General features: G+C 51.5%; 1 protein-coding gene across 2 annotated transcripts in view; it reads right to left on the reverse strand.

Annotated features, from left to right (window-relative positions):
• The window catches only part of LOC143962173 (phospholipid scramblase 3-like), a 46,971-nt gene extending 34,215 nt beyond the window's left edge, over nucleotides 1–12,756 (reverse strand). The window contains exon 1 of one of the 2 annotated variants that reach the window (XM_077471502.1): nucleotides 11,625–12,618. Coding sequence is in view for 1 of the 2 variants with exons in the window: in XM_077471501.1 (XP_077327627.1) it covers nucleotides 11,625–12,741 (1,117 nt within the window). In the remaining variant the exon portion in view is untranslated. Of the gene's footprint in view, nucleotides 1–11,624 lie in introns of both variants that reach the window. The other variant, XM_077471501.1, reaches the window with a different exon arrangement.
• Between the last annotated feature and the right edge of the window lie 6,370 nt (nucleotides 12,757–19,126).

Below are 19,126 nucleotides of genomic sequence, written 5' to 3' on the forward strand. Positions count from 1 at the left end.
GTTTAAATTTCCTTGTCCCTTGAGGTTATAGCCCTTGTACACACGGTCATAAATTCAGACAGAAAATGTCCGCTCAGACCGTGTTGTCAGATAATCCGAATGTCCGACCAACAAAGTTTGAGAGCTGGATATAACATTTTCCGACAACATGATCCGATCGGACTTTGTCCGATCATTTGCAGAGAATTCTGATTGGACGCATGATCAAATTACGAGACCAAAGCTATTGGCTACTAGCCTGAACGTCGTCCCGTAATAACGGACGAACGTCGCCACGTTCCCGAACGACAACTTTGTCCGACCGTTTGTATGCAACACCAGTTTCGGACAATATCCGTCGGAAAAAATCCGATGGATTTTGTGGTCGGAATGTCCGATCGTGTGTACAAGGGCTTTGTCAGGAACGGTGTCCTTTCTGGTTTCACCTGCTGGTGGCACTATTACGTTCTGCACCAAAAGGTGTAATTCCAGTGGCCACCAGCGGGTGTCTCTCTGCTCGGACTTCAGACTTGCCATCAAGCACACCTGTCATGGGTCTGCTGGACTATATAGACCCGCCCTGAACTATGCTGCCAGTGCCTACTCTTGTTCCAGCACCCCATTTGTTATCCTGTCATCCAGTCCTGTTCCCTGCTCCTTGGTCTGCTTCCTTATCCCTGGTTTTTGTCCCCTTGTTGCTTTTGTCCCTGCTTTATTATTTCTTGTTTGTTTCCTTGCTTGTATATTATATTAGTTAGATAGATGGTTTTGGGGTTTGTCTTGTATTTGCTTTGCTTGTTTATGGTTGCTTGACCAGGGTAGTCTAAAGGTCCCTCTTCTTTTACCTGTTACCCATTCCACTCCAACCCCCACCCCTTTTACCACAACCATGAAGGATGAGACCACACCTTGCTTTGGAGTAAAATGGCCATAACAGCCTTTATTACCATTACTCAAACACTCCAATCAAAATATATATCTCAATATATAAATAGCCAAATTATATATATATGTATAACCATAACCAACATCAGGTATAACGAATAGCATATAAATAACATGCCCGGTCTGGTGATCTCTGACGGTGACCCATAACTTTACCAAACAACCAACTCACTGCGGTACCCACTTCCACTTAACCAGGCCTCCAGCTGTGACCGCTCGGAGACAACTTCCGACAGTGATAACCATAAAGGTATTCCATCCAACGTTCAGGAATACACCGGAGGGACCCATAATAGCAATGGGCCCCCCACCCCTTATCAGATGACCTCTGATTTACCGCCAACCGTCAAAGACCACCAGACAAACACCGCCACAGCCCGAAAGGGTGACTCCCTTACCCTTAAGGGCCACCCCACACCCACAAGGCCTTAGAATACCGTCTTGCAATCCCAAGGACCACCCATCAAGCCCTACCTCGGCTAAGTGCACCCCATCCCGTCCAACGCACACACCCCACTGCATTGCAGCTCCCAGGTGCCGAACCATGAACTCGCTATGCTGTGCCACAAACCACCCCGCCCCTTGTGTACCCTAATACGGGTCCAATCGATGCCCCCGACCAAACGAGCCCAGCGCCATACCGTTCCGGCTACAATGTCCGATCAGCCCACCACTGTACCCGCAACACATGACGTTCAACCTCCCCGAACACACGTTCCCACGTCCCCCCGGGATCCCCAACCATCGCAAGCAAGCCTCACTCCGAGAAATACCGAGTTGCCTGCCCCCAGGTCGTTGGTCTCCTCTCCTAGCCCCCAAACACACGTAGGAGCGCCCCACGATCCAGACAAGGCGAGCCATACCTCCATCTGAAAAGAAAACCAACAGCATAAAACCAGCCATCAACTACCACCATTGCACCCACCTCCACAGGAAACCAGCCACACCACCCTGCACATATGTAAACAACTTCCACTTGCGTTGTGCATGTGCGTCCACTCATGTCCCTTTTTTTTTTTTTTTTTTTTTTTTTTTTAATAGAAACCCACTCAAACCACCGCCAACTGTGGCCCAACATATGCACGAAACCACCGAGATTCCCATCTCCCAATCCGGCGAACTGCCGTCTCGTCCAACCCACACCGGGCAGCCTCAGTGACCGCCCGATCCGGTAGGAGTGCGACGCAAAGTCTCTGCTATCCAAACCCACCCCCCGCAAACACTCCCGGAACACCGCAACAAATTGGTACTTGAACAAAAAAGGACCATTCCACATACCGCTGGAAAGGCCCCCCCCCCCCCCCCGTCACACCTCGCAAAAGCCCTGAACCGCCACCACGGGGCAAACCCCGGAACCAGGTAATGCAAACCGGGACACCAGAACCCTCTCCCCCTGCTGGTCCGTCTTGGACCAGCGCAGCCATAGCCCCCCCGGTCCCGTCCAGACGTACCATGCCGTCCAACAGACCCCCAGTCACCCCCTTGGTCGGGATCACCCATTCCCCGATCAGAAACGCCCCATAAAGCCAAAGAAAACGCTGCTGTGAACAGCCGCACCTCGCAACCCGAAGAGCAAACAAAACCCCAGCCGATAACAGATCGCCGGCAGGTTCGTGAACGTGACCGGCCTCCGCGCATCCCCCGTCCTGTTCTGCTCGCGATAACCTTCCCACGCCCGTCACACACAGAAAGCACATTTATTTATTCATTTATTCATCTGCTTAGTGTTATCTATTTTATTTATTCAGTTTTCCATTTTTTTTTTTTTATTATCATCCGCCCATAAAAAATCCAAACAAGAACGTCAAACACGCCAGTTTCCGGCCACCCGAGGAAACCGACACCCCTTGCTCCCCATTTCAGGCCCCAAAGTAGAGCACAAACAGCCGCCTACCGCGTCCCCGATCACTGACCCCTGCCCCCAAACCCGACCCAACCATTCGGTCCAAACCTTGGAGAAGGCCGCCCACGTGGACGCGCTCGCCAACTGCCTGAGCCATCCCGCAGCCACCTAATCCACCCCTGGCAAGGGACTCCATCTGCTTCCGTGCCCGGAGCAAGCTCCCCGAACCTCTCCCACCGAAAATGAGACAGGGAGTCAGCCAACTCAAATGCCACGCCCGAGATGTGCACAGCGTAAAGAAAAAATGCAACTGTAACAATGAAAAACTGCCGCATCAGCCGTGTAACCGGAGGGGAAGTAGCTGCCATGCGGTTAACCACCTGCCCAACACCCACGTCGTCGCAAGTAATGCGCAACTTCAAATACCTACACTCCTCCCCCCACAGCTCCAATGCTAACACCACCGAAAATAGTTTCAACCGAACCAGATTCCCCAGGAAACCCGCTGTCTCCCATGTCTCCGGCCAAGGCCCCGCGCTCCACTTGCCCCTGAAAAAACGCCCCTTACCCAGTAGGACCCGCCCCATCTGTGGCCAAGGCCATGGCAAAGTTGCTACCCGGGCCCGCCATCCCCATTGCCCTACCATTGCAGGAAGCCAAGAACTCATGCCAAACCCGCAAGTCCCCCCTATGGTCCCTACCAGGCGCACAAAGTGCGTCAGACGCTGACCCCCACCGTAGCCGCCGACAGCCGCCCACGGAAAATCTTTCCCATGGGAATGATCCTCCCAGCGAAGCGCAGCCTACCCGGGAGTGACTGCACGTCCGCAACTGAACCCTATTTCCGCGCCAGTGGCACCCCAACAGCCAAAAGCTATCATGAGGAACAGGGAGCAGCCGATTCCACATCGGCCTTGGCCATCAGCGCCCCCTGACCATACCGCCGCACCCACCGTACTGCCGCGCCGAACGACCCGTAGGACACCGTGCACGCCGCTGGGTCAATAAAACCGTGGACTGAGCCCCCTTGTCGGAAACGACAGGTGATGGATGAGCAAAACTTCCCCACTCGCTTCTTGGGGACCACCCACAATGGGACAACCAAGTCGGGCCAAGGCCGTCCCCCAAACGGCCCCCCCCGTCCGCCACCTCCCTTTTGCAGCCCATCAGCCACCACCCCCGGTGCTGCGATGCCGACTTCAACTTCTTCGCCACCAGCGGCACCGCTGGCAGCGACCGGTAATCCCGAAGCCATCCCGAAACCCCGCCGGCAGCACCCGCGCCACCGCCCACTCCGGATACCTACTCAGAAAAGGAAGCATCCACGCCCGTATCACCGGCGTCCTCCCATGTCTGAGCAGCATCCCCGACTCGATCCCCTGTCCGGAAGCACCGAGACAGCATGTGTGCTCCACCGTAGCCGGAACACCCACGCCGGAACCTGCACGCTCCCCCGAACTGGCATGCTCCCCCGTTGAACTGCCCCCAGACCCCCCATTCCTTTCCGGCCGGCAGTCCAGAGGTAGGCGCACACCCGGTCCCCCCTTGAAGAAACTGAGGCGGGGGCCGCGCCTACGACATAAGCCTCATCCAGAAGCTGATGTCCTAGCGGTCCCAGCACAACTCCGGCCGCACTGCTATGCGCTGCCGGAATTTCCCGCCATACCGGAGCCACCACCCCCCATACCCCCTATGGGCCGTCCCGATCGCCGCCACAGAGCAGAACAGCGCCAAGCAAAGCTCGGGGCTCCTCCCCCCCAACGACGCTCGCCAGAATGGCAAATGCCCGTAACCAATTAGTAAAGTGCGCGGTAGCAAACCACCGCTTCTTCTCATCCTCCTGCGTGGAATCATCGGGCCTGACCCCGTCCAATCTAAACTTCACCCAATGGGAGAAGCGAAAATGTCTCCCCTTACTCCCCAGTCCCGAGCCGTACCCTCACCTCCCGTGTCCCACGGGCCCCCAGCGGCCCCTCGAAACACCCGTACACCACCTACCACGTCACATCGGCGAACCGAACAATAACCGACCGTACAGCCGCTACCGCTTGGTTGTTCTATCCCCGGAACCCCCCCCAAGCACCCCGGCCAGGGGAGCCCCCCACGGGGCCACCAGCGGCGGCTGCGCCAGCCCCCGGTCAAACCGCCCCACCAAGGCCCGCAGCCATCCAGCAAAACCTGCATCCGTGCGGCAGGTTCAGCACCCGCGCTGCCCAGTCCCGCCGCCGGAACCCCCGCCACGCTGAGGCCTGCCCAACATGCCCCACTGGCCTCCCCGTGCCTGCCTGTACCACCCCCAACAGACCCCGCAATGCCGCAGACAATCAGAAAGCATCATGTGATCCACCTGGCTGTCCAGGAACTCTCCCCACAGCCGGACTGGTGACATCCTCTGCTGGATCCGGTAACTCATCGTCCGGAATCTCTCCTTCGGACCGATCCTCCTCCTCCCCGGCAGACTGGCGATGCGGACCAGACCTGCCAGCTCTTGGGGAAGCAGACACCCGGGCGCCCCTGCTGGTCTTCTGCGTGGAGCAGCCTGCAGGTGGTCCCCGCTCCTGACCAGGCTGAAGTGCTGACCCCTCGCTCCAGGCCGCCTGATCCCCGGAAGAGCCAGCCCGAGCAGCCATCCCTCCTGCTAAACTGGGCCCCGCTGCAGAGTCCCCCCTCCCCCCACCCGCAGTCTACAAAGGTGCTCCCCCGCCCCGTGGCATGCCCGCCCCACCCCCCGACACAGGCCGGCGGCGTGAAGACCGCCCGAGGCCAACTAAGTCCACCTGAGTCCCCCTCGCCGGGGGGAGCGATCGGTCTTCCGCAGGGCTCCGCACTAAACGAGGTGGCCGAGTAGCAGGCCCAGGTAAAAGTGCGAAACTGGGCACCGCTGCAGAGTCCCCCCTCCCCCCACCCGCAGTCTACAAAGATGCTCCCCCGCCTCGTGGCATGCCCGCCCCACCCCCCGACACAGGCCGGCGGCGTGATGACCGCCCGAGGCCCACTAAGTCCACCTGAGTCCCCCCCCGGGGAGCGATCGGTCTTCCCCAGGGCTCCGCACTAAACGAGGTGGCCGAGGAGCAGGCCCAGGTAAAAGTGCGCCGAAGGCCGCGACCTCCGCGTGCGCAGCAGACTCTCACCACTCCAATAGTCCGGTCCCACCGCAACCGCCAGCCACCCGAGACGCTCCTTCAGCCAGACCGGCCCTCGTTCCTCCGTCCGTCGCCTCAGCCCCGCCAGGAGTGTTGCAAGGTCCGCCATCACCGAGGAGCAGTGGTGTAAAACTGCCTCCTCTCTCTGTCCCTTCCTTCGCACTGCCCGTTGCTCCGCCCCTTCCTCCTTTTAAAGTGCTCCTCCCCTTCCATTACATCTTCCACTTGCTCCTCCCCCATAGCCTCTCTCTCTGAACCTTAACCCCTTAGACCTTATACAACCCTGTCATGCCCGGCCCTTCCTTACTTCCCTTTCAGTCCATCCACTGCGGGCCTCCCTGTTTAGTGGTGGTGCACGTGTGTCCTTATCTTTAATAAATATATACCGTATATTTTTCCTTTTACTTGTTGTCCTTATTCCTTGGTGCAGCCCAGCGATCTGACTACCTGCTTGGATGTTTATGTATAACATCCGTGACAGAATTCTGAAGCCATACAATCAGATCGGCTGCACCTTGGGAATTGGGCCTGAGAACTTGCTATTGTTTTATGATGGATTTTGAAAACATTTTGTATTTCTCGCTCCTGGCAACCGATGACGACAAAGATTTCTGTTATCAGACATTGGCTGAATACGCTAGGGAACCATTGTTAGAATGCATCTGCCTAGCTCGTGATCAAGGCAGTTTTTTTGTTTGAAGACATGTAACCATTAATTAAGATCTGTCCAGAGTTGGCCCTGTCTGATGTAGCTGGGGGGGTGACTATACACCCCCTTTTTAGTGCAACCCAGGTGGAATCTTTGGTTTGGCTGTTGGAGGATGACTTTCTTTGAGCAATATTCAGCCTGTCCTCAACAGCTGCTTGCAAGTTGTATTGAATCAGTGCAGTCTCTGGTCAGACAAGCAATGAGCAAACCTGATTTGGTGAAATCATTATTACAGGCCTGGTCAAGTCTGTTGCACCCAGCCTCTGTCAGCTCCCAATATACCTTCCTACCAATGAAGTACCAGTAGCCCGTTTCCTCCTGCTGCACCTATCCTGCCTTTAACCCTACCCCCCCCCCCCCCCCGCTTCTCCTCAGCTGCCTCTTCCAGCTCCACTAAATCTCCCTTCAAAATCTGCTCCCTCTGTTTTACCATCCCTCCGCTCTTCGCTTTTACCAGCCGCATCCACTACCTACAGCCCTGTACCCACATACAAATCTTCATTTGCTAAAGCCAAAAAGAAGCGGAAGTTTTTCCCAACACATACCATTCTGTCATCACCCACTCCTGCCTCCACACCAGTTAATCCACTCCCGCCTGATGTTCCAATGCCTGCTGTCCAGCCTGATGTCCCAGTGCCTGCTATACAGCCTGATGTGCCAGCCTTCCAGTCTGATGTCCCTGTGCCGGCCTTCCAGTCTGATGTCCCGCGGCCTGCCTTCCAGTCTGATGTCCCGCTGCCTGCTTTCCAGTCTGATGTCCCGCTGCCTGCTTTCCAGTCTGATGTGCCAGCTTCCCAGTCTGAGGTGTTCCTGTGCCTGCTGCCCAGCCTGAGGCATTCCTGTGCCTGCTGCCCAGCCTGAAGCGTTCCTGTGCCTGATGCCCAGCCTGAGGCATTCCTGTGCCTGCTGCCCAGCCTGAGGTGTTCCTGTGCCTGCTGCCCAGCCTGATTTGCCTGCTGCCCAGCCTGATGTGCCCGTGCCTGCTGCCCAGCCTGATGTGCCTCTGCCTGCTGCCCAGCCTGATGTGCCAGTTGCCCAGTCTGATGTACCAGCTTCCCAGCATGAGGGGTTCCTGTCTGCTGCCCAGCCTGAGGTGGTCCTGTGCCTGCTGCCCAGCCTGAGGTGGTCCTGTGCCTGCTGTCCAGCCTGAGGTGGTCCTGTGCCTGCTGTCCAGCCTGAGGTGTGCCTGCTGCCCAGCCTGAGGTGTTCCTGTGCCTGCTGCCCAGCCTGATGTGCCCGTGCCTGCTGCCCAGCCTGATGTGCCCATGCCTGCTGCCCAGCCTGATGTGCCCGTGCCTGCTGCCCAGCCTGATGTGCCCGTGCCTGCTGCCCAGCCTGATGTGCCCGTGCCTGCTGCCCAGACTGATGTGCCTCTGTTTGCTGCCCAGCCTGATGTGCCTGCTGCCCAGCTTGATGTGCCACTGTCCTCTGCCCAGCCTGATGTGCCACTGTCCTCTGCCCAGCCTGATGTGCCACTGTCCTCTGCCCAGCCTGATGTGCCACTGTCCTCTGCCCAGCCTGATGTGCCACTGTCCTCTGCCCAGCCTGATGTGTTCGTGCCTGCAGCCCAGCCTGATGTGCCCGTGCCTCTGCCTGCTGCCCAGCCTGATGTGTGCCCCTGTCCGCTGCCCAACCTGATGTGTGCCTTTGCCTGCTGGCCAGCTTGAAGTGCCCCTGTCCGCTGCCCAGCTTGAAGTGCCACTGTCCAGCTTGATGTGCCTTTGCATGCTGTCCAGCTTGATGTACCTCTGCTTGCTGCCCAGCCTGATGACTCAGAGCCTTCTGCCCAGCCTGATTACATGGTGCCTGCTAAAACTGTTCCTGACTGATGCCCATCTTGCCGCTGTGTCAACCCTGTTTGTCACCCAGCCTGAATGTAGTGCCCTTGTGTCGTCTGCCTCCGATGGTTTCTTGCTCGTTACCCTGCTTAGTTTCATCTCCGGATCCAAACTTCCTGACCCAGGTGGTGGGGTGCGTGTCCTATTTTCGGACTCTGGTGGCACGTCCCCCAGTGAACTAAAAGACTCTGGCCTTAGAAGTGCGAAGAAGTCCCCAGACTCAGTAGGGGAAAATTTTAGGGTGTTTCTGCACCCACTCCGACGGTCATACCCAGGGCTAAATAGAGCCACTCCTTTAGGAGGGGGAACTGTCAGGAACGGTGTCATTTCTGGTTTAACCTGCTAGTGGCACTATTATGTTCTGCACCAAAAGGTGTAATTCCAGTTGCCACCAGCGGGTGTCTCCCTGCTCGGACTTCAGACTTGCCATCAAGAACATCTTTCATGGGTCAGCTGGACTATATAGACCCGCCCTGAACTATGCTCAGTGCTTCAGAATTCCTCTGTCCCCTTGTTGCTTTTGTCCCTGCTGTATTATTTCTTGTTTGTTTCCTTGCTTGTGTATTATATTAGTTAGATAGTTAGGTGGTTTTGGGGTTTGTCTTGTATTTGCTTTGCTTGCTTATGGTTGCTGTTTATTGGTGGTGCACGTGTGTCCTTATCTTTAATAAATATATATATTTTTCCTTTTACTTGTTCCTATTCCTTGGTGCAGCCCAGTGATCTGACTACCTGCTTGGATGTTTATGTATAACATCCGTGACAGGCTTAGTCCTGTGCTGTGTCCCGATATCTCAGTGTGAAGTGCTGCTACTAATGCTTCCCAGCTCTGCCCTATTGTTGTGTACAGACGGCTCACCTGCAGACCGTGTTTACATTACATACATTCTATGGAAATAGCCGTGGCCGGCAGCATTGATATGTAAATAAAGATGGCATTCATATGTATATCATGCCCCCGTGCGGTCATATCCACCATCACTTCTGCTGAATGCTGCCCACTGGGGAGACAAAGGGGCATGCATAAAAGTACTGCCTGCAACTGTGGTCATTAAGCTCAACATCAGCCTTTTCTGCAAAGGTAAGCAAATTAGTGGGAGAAGGGTAGTGGGAGGTGTGCAGAGGTAGGCAGAGAAGGAATTACAGTTTGGGGTGCACAGGGGTGCAAGGAGGGTATGTATCAGGGGCGAACTGACAACTCATGGGGCCCCCCGGCAACAGGAGAAGATTATGGGGCCCCTGGGCAACAGGAGAAGATTATGGGGCCCCCGGGCAACAGGAGAAGATTATGGGGCCCCCAGGAAACAGGAGAAGATTATGGGGCCCCCGGTAACAGGAGAAGATTATGGTGCCCCCAGGCAATAGATTATGCGGCCACACAGTATACACACACACACACACACACACACACACACACACAGACACACAATAGACACACAATATACACACACTGTATACACACAGAATGCACATACACACACTGAAAAGGTACTGGAGAGGCGAGGCAGCTATAATCTTGTGATTTTTTTTAAAAACACAGATTTTTACATTCTGTCCCTGGTTTTATTGAGGCTGGCAACCCTGATGGGGCCCCTTAGTGGCATGGGGCCCTCTGGCAGTGCCCGAATGGTCAGTCCACCCCTGGTATGGATGGAGGTAAGGAAGGTGGATGCAAAGATGAGCAGAGGAGGAAGGTAGAGTTAAAGGAGGGGAGGGGGATTGGAGTGGAGAGAATGGGAGAGGTTTGGGGGGGGGGGGGGGGGTGCAGAGGTTAGCAGGGGTTTTAGGATGCAAAGGTGTACTGACAGGGTGGAAAAAGATGTAAGTCACGTGTAAGGCAGCCCATTCATTTCACCGGGCTGCTCTATGCGCAAGAAAGTCCCTAAGCCTTAATTTCAATTAATGGCACTGCTGGGCAACAATTAATGGCACTGCTGGGCAACAACTAATGGCACTGCTGTGTATCTGCTGAAGGGCAGCACGTTTCTGTGGTGTCAGGATAGCGATTTTGCATGCGTTCCCAACACACACAAATTTGAATGCAGGCTAAATGTCTCGGTTACATTGGTGGTCAGTGTAAATCTTCTCATTACATTGGAGCTTGGTGTAGAATCCTTTCATTCACCCTTGTGGCCGGTGTGAATGTCCCCCTTACATTGGTGGTCAGTGTAAATCCCTCCTTACATTGGTGGTTACTGTCAATGCTCCTACTACATTAGTGGTCAGTGTAAACCACCCCCAATTTATTGGTGGCCAGTGTTGAAACTCCTCTTTATATTGATAGTCGGTAAAAAAAAAAAAAAAAAAAAAAAAAAAATCAGCTTTGCCATTGATCACACCCTCATCTCCACCCAGCACTGCCACTGATCCCAGGAGTTCTAGGATCCCTAGGAGTTTTCTGTCTATTGATGGGTCCACTGACCTCCCCAGTCCATAGTGTGCAGGCAGTGAGGAGATGATGTGCTGTAACCTCTAGCAACCAATCATTGAGCAGTAATGATGTGCAGTAACCTCTAGCAACCAATCAACAAGCATAAATCATGTGCTGTAACCTCTAGCAACTAATCAGTGAGCCGTAATGGGTGCTGTAACCTCTATCAACCAATCAGTGAGCATTAATGATGTGCAGTAACCTCTAGCAACCAATCAACAAGCAGAAATCATGTGCTGTAACCTCTAGCAACCAATCAGTGATCCGTAATGGGTGCTATAACCTCTAGAAACCATTCAGTAAGTGGTAATGATACGCTGTAAACCTCTAACAACGCGTCAGTAAGCGGTAATGACATGCTGTAACCTCTGGCAACCAATCGCTGTCTAATCTGATTCAGTAAACTGATTTTGAGGCTAGCTGGTATTTATTGTATGTCTCGGAGCAGGTGGAGAGCAAAATTGCATGGAGGGGGCCCCAAGAAAACGTTTGCCCAGTGTCCAATCAATATTAAAGACGGCCCTGACTGAACGGTCGGAAAAGGATGTAGAATGCAATCTTCAAGCAAGTAATGTGCAATCTTGGTTCTTTTCCAGAAAGTGTACCATATTATTTATTACAGTCTTAGAGACGAGTGACAAGTCCAACATAATAATAATAATGAAAAAGTAGAAGAGGAATCTGCATGATAACGTAAAGTAATAATAAACTGATAAAATAATAATAATGATATTACCGAGGTGACCTCTCCCCTCTGCCGTTTGTCCTCTGTGGTCTGATGTCTCCTGGTGGAGTCTCCTCCTCTCTCTGCTGTCTCTCCTCTGTGGTCTGATGTCTCCTGGTGGAGTCTCCTCCGCTCTCTGCTGTCTCTCCTCTGTGGTCTGATGTCTCCTGGTGGGGTCTCTTCCGCTCTCTGCTGTCTCTCCTCTGTGGTCTGATGTCTCCTGGTGGCGTCTCCTCCGCTCTCCGCTGTCTCTCCTCTGTGGTCTGATGTCTCCTGGTGGAGTCTCCTCCACTCTATGCTGTCTCTCCTCTGTGGTCTGATGTCTCCTGGTGGAGTCTCCTCCGCTCTCTGCTGTCTCTCCTCTGTGGTCTGATGTCTCCTGGTGGAGTCTCCTCCACTCTCTGCTGTCTCTCCTCTGTGGTCTGATGTCTCCTGGTGGAGTCTCCTCCGCTCTCTGCTGTCTCTCCTCTGTGGTCTGATGTCTCCCGGTGGAGTCTCCTCCGCTCTCTGCTGTCTCTCCTCGGTGGTCTGATGTCTCCTGGTGGAGTCTCCTCTGCTCTCTGCTGTCTCTCCTCTGTGGTCTGATGTCTCCTGGTGGAGTCTCCTCCGCTCTCTGCTGTCTCTCCTCTGTGGTCTGATGTCTCCTGGTGGAGTCTCCTCCGCTCTCTGCTGTCTCTCCTCTGTGGTCTGATGTCTCCTGGTGGAGTCTCCTCCGCTCTCTGCTGTCTCTCCTCGGTGGTCTGATGTCTCCTGGTGGAGTCTCCTCCGCTCTCTGCTGTCTCTCCTCTGTGGTCTGATGTCTCCTGGTGGAGTCTCCTCCGCTCTCTGCTGTCTCTCCTCTGTGGCCTGATGTCTCCTGGTGGAGTCTCCTCCGCTCTCTGCTGTCTCTCCTCTGTGGTCTGATGTCTCCTGGTGGAGTCTCCTCCACTCTCTGCTGTCTCTCCTCTGTGGTCTGATGTCTCCTGGTGGAGTCTCCTCCGCTCTGCTGTCTCTCCTCTGTGGTCTGATGTACTATAAAAGTGGAGTCTCGTCCTCTTCCTGCTGTTGGAGCCAAGTTTATGAAATAGAAGGAAGAATGTGAGTGACGTAACATACAACGATTCTCCTCCCTATTGTTGCAAAGTATCATTTTAACTAATTACATTACTACAACATCCTGTTGGAAAACATCAGTTATACCCAGAGCATGGGGCAAGAGAAGTGGTACTGTGCAGAGTCCATACATACAGAATAAGAACAGATACCGAGAATTACACCCGACATACAGGACAAGAGAAGTGGTACTGTGCAGAGTCCATACATACAGAATAAGAACAAATACCGAGAATTACACCCGACATACAGGACAAGAGAAGTGGTACTGTGCAGAGTCCATACATACAGAATAAGCACAGATACAGAGAATTACACCCGACATACAGGACAAGAGAAGTGGTACTGTGCAGAGTCCATATATACAGAATAAGAACAGATACCGAGAATTACACCCGACATACAGGACAAGAGAAGTGGTACTGTGCAGAGTCCATACATACAGAATAAGCACAGATACAGAGAATTACACCCGACATACAGGACAAGAGAAGTGGTACTGTGCAGAGTCCATATATACAGAATAAGAACAGATACCGAGAATTACACCCGACATACAGGACAAGAGAAGTGGTACTGTGCAGAGTCCATACATACAGAATAAGAACAGATACCGAGAATTACACCCGACATACAGGACAAGAGAAGTGGTACTGTGCAGAGTCTATACATACAGAATAAGAACAGATACTGAGAATTACACCCGACATACAGGACAAGAGAAGTAGTACTGTGCAGAGTCCATATATACAGAATAAGAACAGATACCGAGAATTACACCCGACATACAGGACAAGAGAAGTGGTACTGTGCAGAGTCCATACATACAGAATAAGAACAGATACTGAGAATTTGAGAGATGCAATGGGGGTTACTTTAGTAAAGCTGGGGAGTGCAAAATCCGCCTCACTTCTGCATAGAAACCAATCAGCATCCAGGTTTTATTGCCAAAGCTTAAATTGAACAAGCTGACGCTAGAAGCTGATCGGTTTCTATATGAAAGTGAGCCTGATTTAGCATTCTCCAATTTAGTAAATTAACCCCAATGTATCACTCTTTAAAGCATTGATCAGACAGGAAATAGAGAGATACAAAGTAACATTGTTTAGAAACATTGATCAAATAGAAACAAATATTAGCTTCCATCTTTATATGATGTTAGCTAAAGCAAAAAGAAAGGGGGGCATGGCTTGGCGCCGAACTGTGATGGCAGCCTGATCACAGAGCTCCGGCGAACGGGTCCTCGGCTAGCACTTTCCCATCAGCGTTGAGGCTGGCAAACAGGTCGGAAGGGATGGCGGGGAAGTCCACACCAGTCCCCCGCTCGCAACCAGATTCGTGCTCGCAGCTAAACCGCACGATTCCCGAGCTGTTCCGGACACAGCAAGGCGAGTCTCAGGCCGCGCACATGGCGGCGGGAGGAGCCCTCTCCAACGGGGCGCAAGAGGCCCGGGGGATCCCTGAGGTGTCCCAGGATAAACTCCCGGCTTCCTCCCTCAGCTTGGCAGACCTCCAAATGGTGGCGATGGACATCAAAGCCACACTTGCAGCGGCAATCACGGACCTTAAAGCAGAGGTGAAAGGGATGGTCACCAGGATTGAGCAGGTGGAAGCTGTGACGGCTAAAATAATAAAAACAGTGTAGCGCTTCAATAATAATGAATGTGATCAACACAAATTATAAAAATAATAATATGACAAAAATCGCATAAATATAAATGCCTAGAAATAAATGTCCAACATTAGGCGCTCATTCCGCTATGTAGCTGGCATAGGGGTGACCAAACCGTCACAGAGAAGAAAAATGGTGTACTAGGCGAATGTATTCATGTGGGTCTGCTTGACTGTAAACATCAGAGAAAAGTAGATAAATACTTCTTACCGGAACAGTTGGACTCACACAGTCATATGACGGTTGAGTCTAGAAGGCTTGGGGTCACAATCTGGGACCAAGGAGTGTAAGGAGGGAGGTCTGTTGAGCTGATGGAAGAGCTCCGGACGGTTGTAGGCTCAAAGATGGATCCTTTCAGATGGAACGTCAAAGTAATCAAGCTCAGACGCAGCCCGTTGTACCAATACTCCAACCTCCCCCGGATGAGGAGGGGGGTGTTGTGAAGTTTTAAACCAAAAGAATGAAGAAAAAGAAAAAAAGGCTCCACATGGTGCGGGTCAAACGATATAAAAAATGTTGGTTTATTGAAGTCAAAAGATAATTAATGACTTAGTGATCACGTAAAAAACAAAATAAAATTAAAAGCAATGTGGGGTGCCAACAGCTCGCCCGACGCGTTTCGACATATGTGTCTTCAACAGGGGCATGTTGGAGCCCACCACATTGCTAACAAATATATAGAGAATGAGAGAGAGGTTCCACCTGACAAGAGGCGGGGAATCCGATCTCAGACAGCCTCTTAAAGGTACAGTGAACAGTTTTGTCAAATCAGAATATACTTGTTCAGACACTATAAGCAAATACAAATAACATATAAAATGTCACTCATACAGAGTATTAAATGGGTATTGATAACAATAAAATCTAAAAAATATGTGAAACATATGCCACCATGCTCACGCGTGGATAGCACTAAATAGATTGCATTGTTCATAGCCTAATCAGGTATATAGATGCAGGATGATTCAATTCACTTAAAAAGCATATACAGAAAACACATCCAGCACTAATACAAAGAGATCAGACATGCGTTGTTAATTATACATAAATTACATTGTACCTTCACCTGAAAGTGCTAGTTTACATTTGCGTTATTCATATCCTCATCACACTCATAAAATGCAGGAAGATTCAATGCACATATAGAGCATATACAGAAAACACATCCAGCTTTAGTACAAAAAAATCAGACATGCATTGTTAATTATACATAGGCTGCATTGTACTATCCCATAAACGGACTGGTTTATTTGTATTATATCATAGATGGAGCTGTGAGAGTCTCAGTAATAATGTCTGATAGAGATCTATCATTATGTAATTTAGATGTCTCTTACTTGTTGTACTAGCAGTGTGTAACCTGGAAATCTGCATGAGTAACCATGGTGACAATTCATATGTGATGATCAGTCTTTTTAAGTTCGGATCAGATGATCTAAAGTGTCATGACGTGCAATAACACAGGAAAGGCTACACCAATCACTCAGTGTATATGTCATGTGACTAAATGTGGGAGTGGTTGAAAAAAGCTCACATCTAAAGAGTAGGGGCGTGTATGTTTCCACATCATTATGCAGGAATATAAGGAGGGGAGGACATTCAAAACTTGGCGCCAATATCTCCTTATTGTGCGTTCCACGCTGCGGATCAAAACGAGCAGCGTGAGCACGTATCAAGTGGATTGAGCAGGTGGAAGCTGTGACGGCAGCACATGGAGCAGCCATTCAACAGGTACAATTTACTTCAGGGGCACAGGAGCAGATCATCCTTGATATGCACAGGCACCTCGAGGACTTAGATAACAGGGGGCGGAGACACAATTTGAGGTTCAGGGGTATCCCGGAATCAATTGAAAACCCCCATGTCCAGCAAGCCGTATGGGCGATCTGCAATACACTCCTAGGGAGACCACCGGACGCTCCGGTGGAAATGGAGAGATGCCACAGAGCCCTGCGTCCAAGGGGCCGTGAATGGGACCCCCCCAGGGATGTCATTTGCTGCCTAGTTAGCTTTAGCCAAAAAGAAGACATCCTTCGCCAGGCACGCACGCAAGGTCAGATCCTACATGAGGGTGCTCATGTTCAAATCTACCAAGACTTGTCGGCCATTACTCTGCAGCACAGAAGGGAACTCTGCCCCCTCCTCAGCGTACTGAGAGACAGACACATTGCATATCGCTGGAAGTTCCCTTTTTGCTTACAAGCGACAGCTGGGAATCGCACAGCCTCTCTGCGTACTCCGGCGGACCTTACTGCTTTCTGTGACACCCTTGGGATCCCTAGAGTGGAAGTGCCCGAATGGTACAGCACCCTGATCAGACCGGATCCCTGGATCCAGATTCCACGGGACCTCACTCCCCGCTCTCATTGAAACAGACACAGGCGTCGTAGATCATCCTCTGCTTCTTCCCACAGAGGTCTGGACGACATCGCTGACCGTAGCCCGGGGGGGCTCCCCTCGTCCATCCGCAGGAAAATGGCAGATTGAGTCGCTCAGGACGAGCGCTGGGTGAGGACCTGCTTTTTTCTTTACTATTGCACTCAGTTCTTTTTGGCAAGCTCATAGTTACCTCAGAATGTGACGTTGCAAGTTGGTATGGTTAAGCTTGCCCTTTGCTACCCACTACCGTTCTCTTCAGATTCTCCCCCCTTTTTTTTTTTTTTTTGTTCTTTTAATTTTTTTTTTTCTCTTTGCATTTTGGTGACCTGATTGCACCCAGACTATTACTTGACATCCGGTCCCGCACCTACAGCGAGTCATGAGAAGAGGATGTTTGCGGTCTGTTTCCTCTTTGTTGACTATGGCTTCCTCCCTACAATTAGACGCCCCTCTTGAGGTGGAATCACACAGCCTGAAGTTCCACAACATCGGTCATTTTCCTCGGGCTGATCAACAGGACTTCTGTTTCTTTGCTGCTCGGTGGGTTTTTTTTTTTCTTTTTCTTTTTTTTTTTTGTCTCCCTCTCTCCACCCCACTTTGCTCTAGAGATGTAAATCTTTGGTTAAGAGCTGACTTTAGATTTCACAGGCTCCAGTTGGACCATGCTGGTTGCCCAGTAGACGATGGACCACGTGGACTCTACTATGCATTTAGGGGGTTCTGCTTTCCGATCTCTGAGCCCTCGGGGACTACTTAGCCTTCATTTGGTTTTTGCTGTTTTGTAGGTTCAAGGGCCTAGTGCCCCGTTTTAATGAATTTGGGTAATGTCTGTCCTGCAGTTTGGGTAACCTCTACCAGGTTTTTGTAGACCAGCGGGGTTTCCCTGGTTTACGCCTGGTAGAAGTCAGATCTGTGGTTTGTAATCTCCGGATACCTGTCTTGAGGTTAAACAACAAAATTGACGGACAAATAATGTATGGGGGGTTGCGGACCACAGTTCCCACACGACATGCTATTATAGAACATAATAACGGTAGTGAGGTTGCCAGCTTCCTGTTATGCAATATGTTATGTACATGTCTTGAGTTTGTCAGATGCCTTAATTACGTTCTTCTTGACAATTGTAGGATAAAGTTTCATTGCTTGGTTCCCCTCAGCACCCTCAGTCCTCCCAGACCATCCTTTCTGACCCATTAACGGGCATTTTAGCCCTACCCTCTACCTCACCTTCCAACTTTCTTATAGCCGAATTTCCCGGTTCGCTGCAGCGATTCCAGAGTTTAGTGCCCAACCCCTGACCCCACACCAGAGAGGCAGGTCCTCTTTGACCTCTGCCGGCTTACCCTCTACTGTACCCCCTCCCCCCCGGTCATCCGTCCTGCCCCTTCCCTATTCCCTACCTTAGGTGGAGTGGCAGGCTCTGCGGCCACCTCCGGCGGATTGAGCCTACGAGCTCAGGTACTTGGGTACCGTTGTGCGTTTGTGCGGTGTGTGTAGTGTTTTTTTTTTTTTGTGTGATTTTTTTTCTCTCCCTCCTTCTCTCTTCTCTCGCCCTCCTTTCCCCCCGTCCACAACCTGCCCACTCGAGGTAACGTATTATCAACGAACTAATTCTTACATCATGGCAGATAAAGTAGAGAACGTAACGCATTTATCTCTGAAGGTGTGCTCATTCAATGCGAAGGGCCTTAACAAACCATGTAAATGTAGCAACGTGCTCTCGGAAGCACACAAACTAAGATCACAAGTATTATTTGTCCAAGAAACACACTTCAAACAAGGCTCTGCGCCCCGTTTCTCGAGTAGCTGTTTTCCTGTAGCCTTCCACTCAACCAACCCTGGGGCTAGATTGAAAGGGGTCTCAATCCTCTTATCTAAATCCTTCCCAATGACAATCGAAGACCAATTGATAGACCGAGAAGGGAGATTCCTGTTTCTAAAAGGCGTTTGGCAAAATAGACCTCTCACGCTAGCTAACATATACTGCCCAAACACCAAGCAGGTCACTTTCATGAAAGATATAGCATCTAAATTGTCCCTCTTCCAATCAGGCCTGGTAATCCTGGGGGGAGATTTTAATATTCCCCTAGACCCTCTTGTTGACACCTCCACGGGCACCTCATCCCTTCCCTTTTCGGCCTTACGGCAGATCAAGATGCAGCTGACATCTCTAGCGTTACATGATTCATGGAGAACGCTGCACCCATCAGATCGCGATTACACCTTTTATTCGGCTCCACACAACAGGTATTCGAGGCTCGACTACCTGTTTGTATCTCAAACAGATTTATCCTTTCTCCAGCAGGCCACGATCGAAAGTATGGTCCTGTCAGACCATCACCCCATCACCTTAACCTTGTCCTTCCTAGAA

Source organism: Lithobates pipiens, unplaced genomic scaffold, assembly GCF_037356315.1.
Source record: "Lithobates pipiens isolate NorthernLeopardFrog02 unplaced genomic scaffold, aLitPip1_a1.2 Scaffold_8, whole genome shotgun sequence".
In the NCBI taxonomy this organism is placed as follows: Eukaryota; Metazoa; Chordata; class Amphibia; order Anura; family Ranidae; genus Lithobates; species Lithobates pipiens.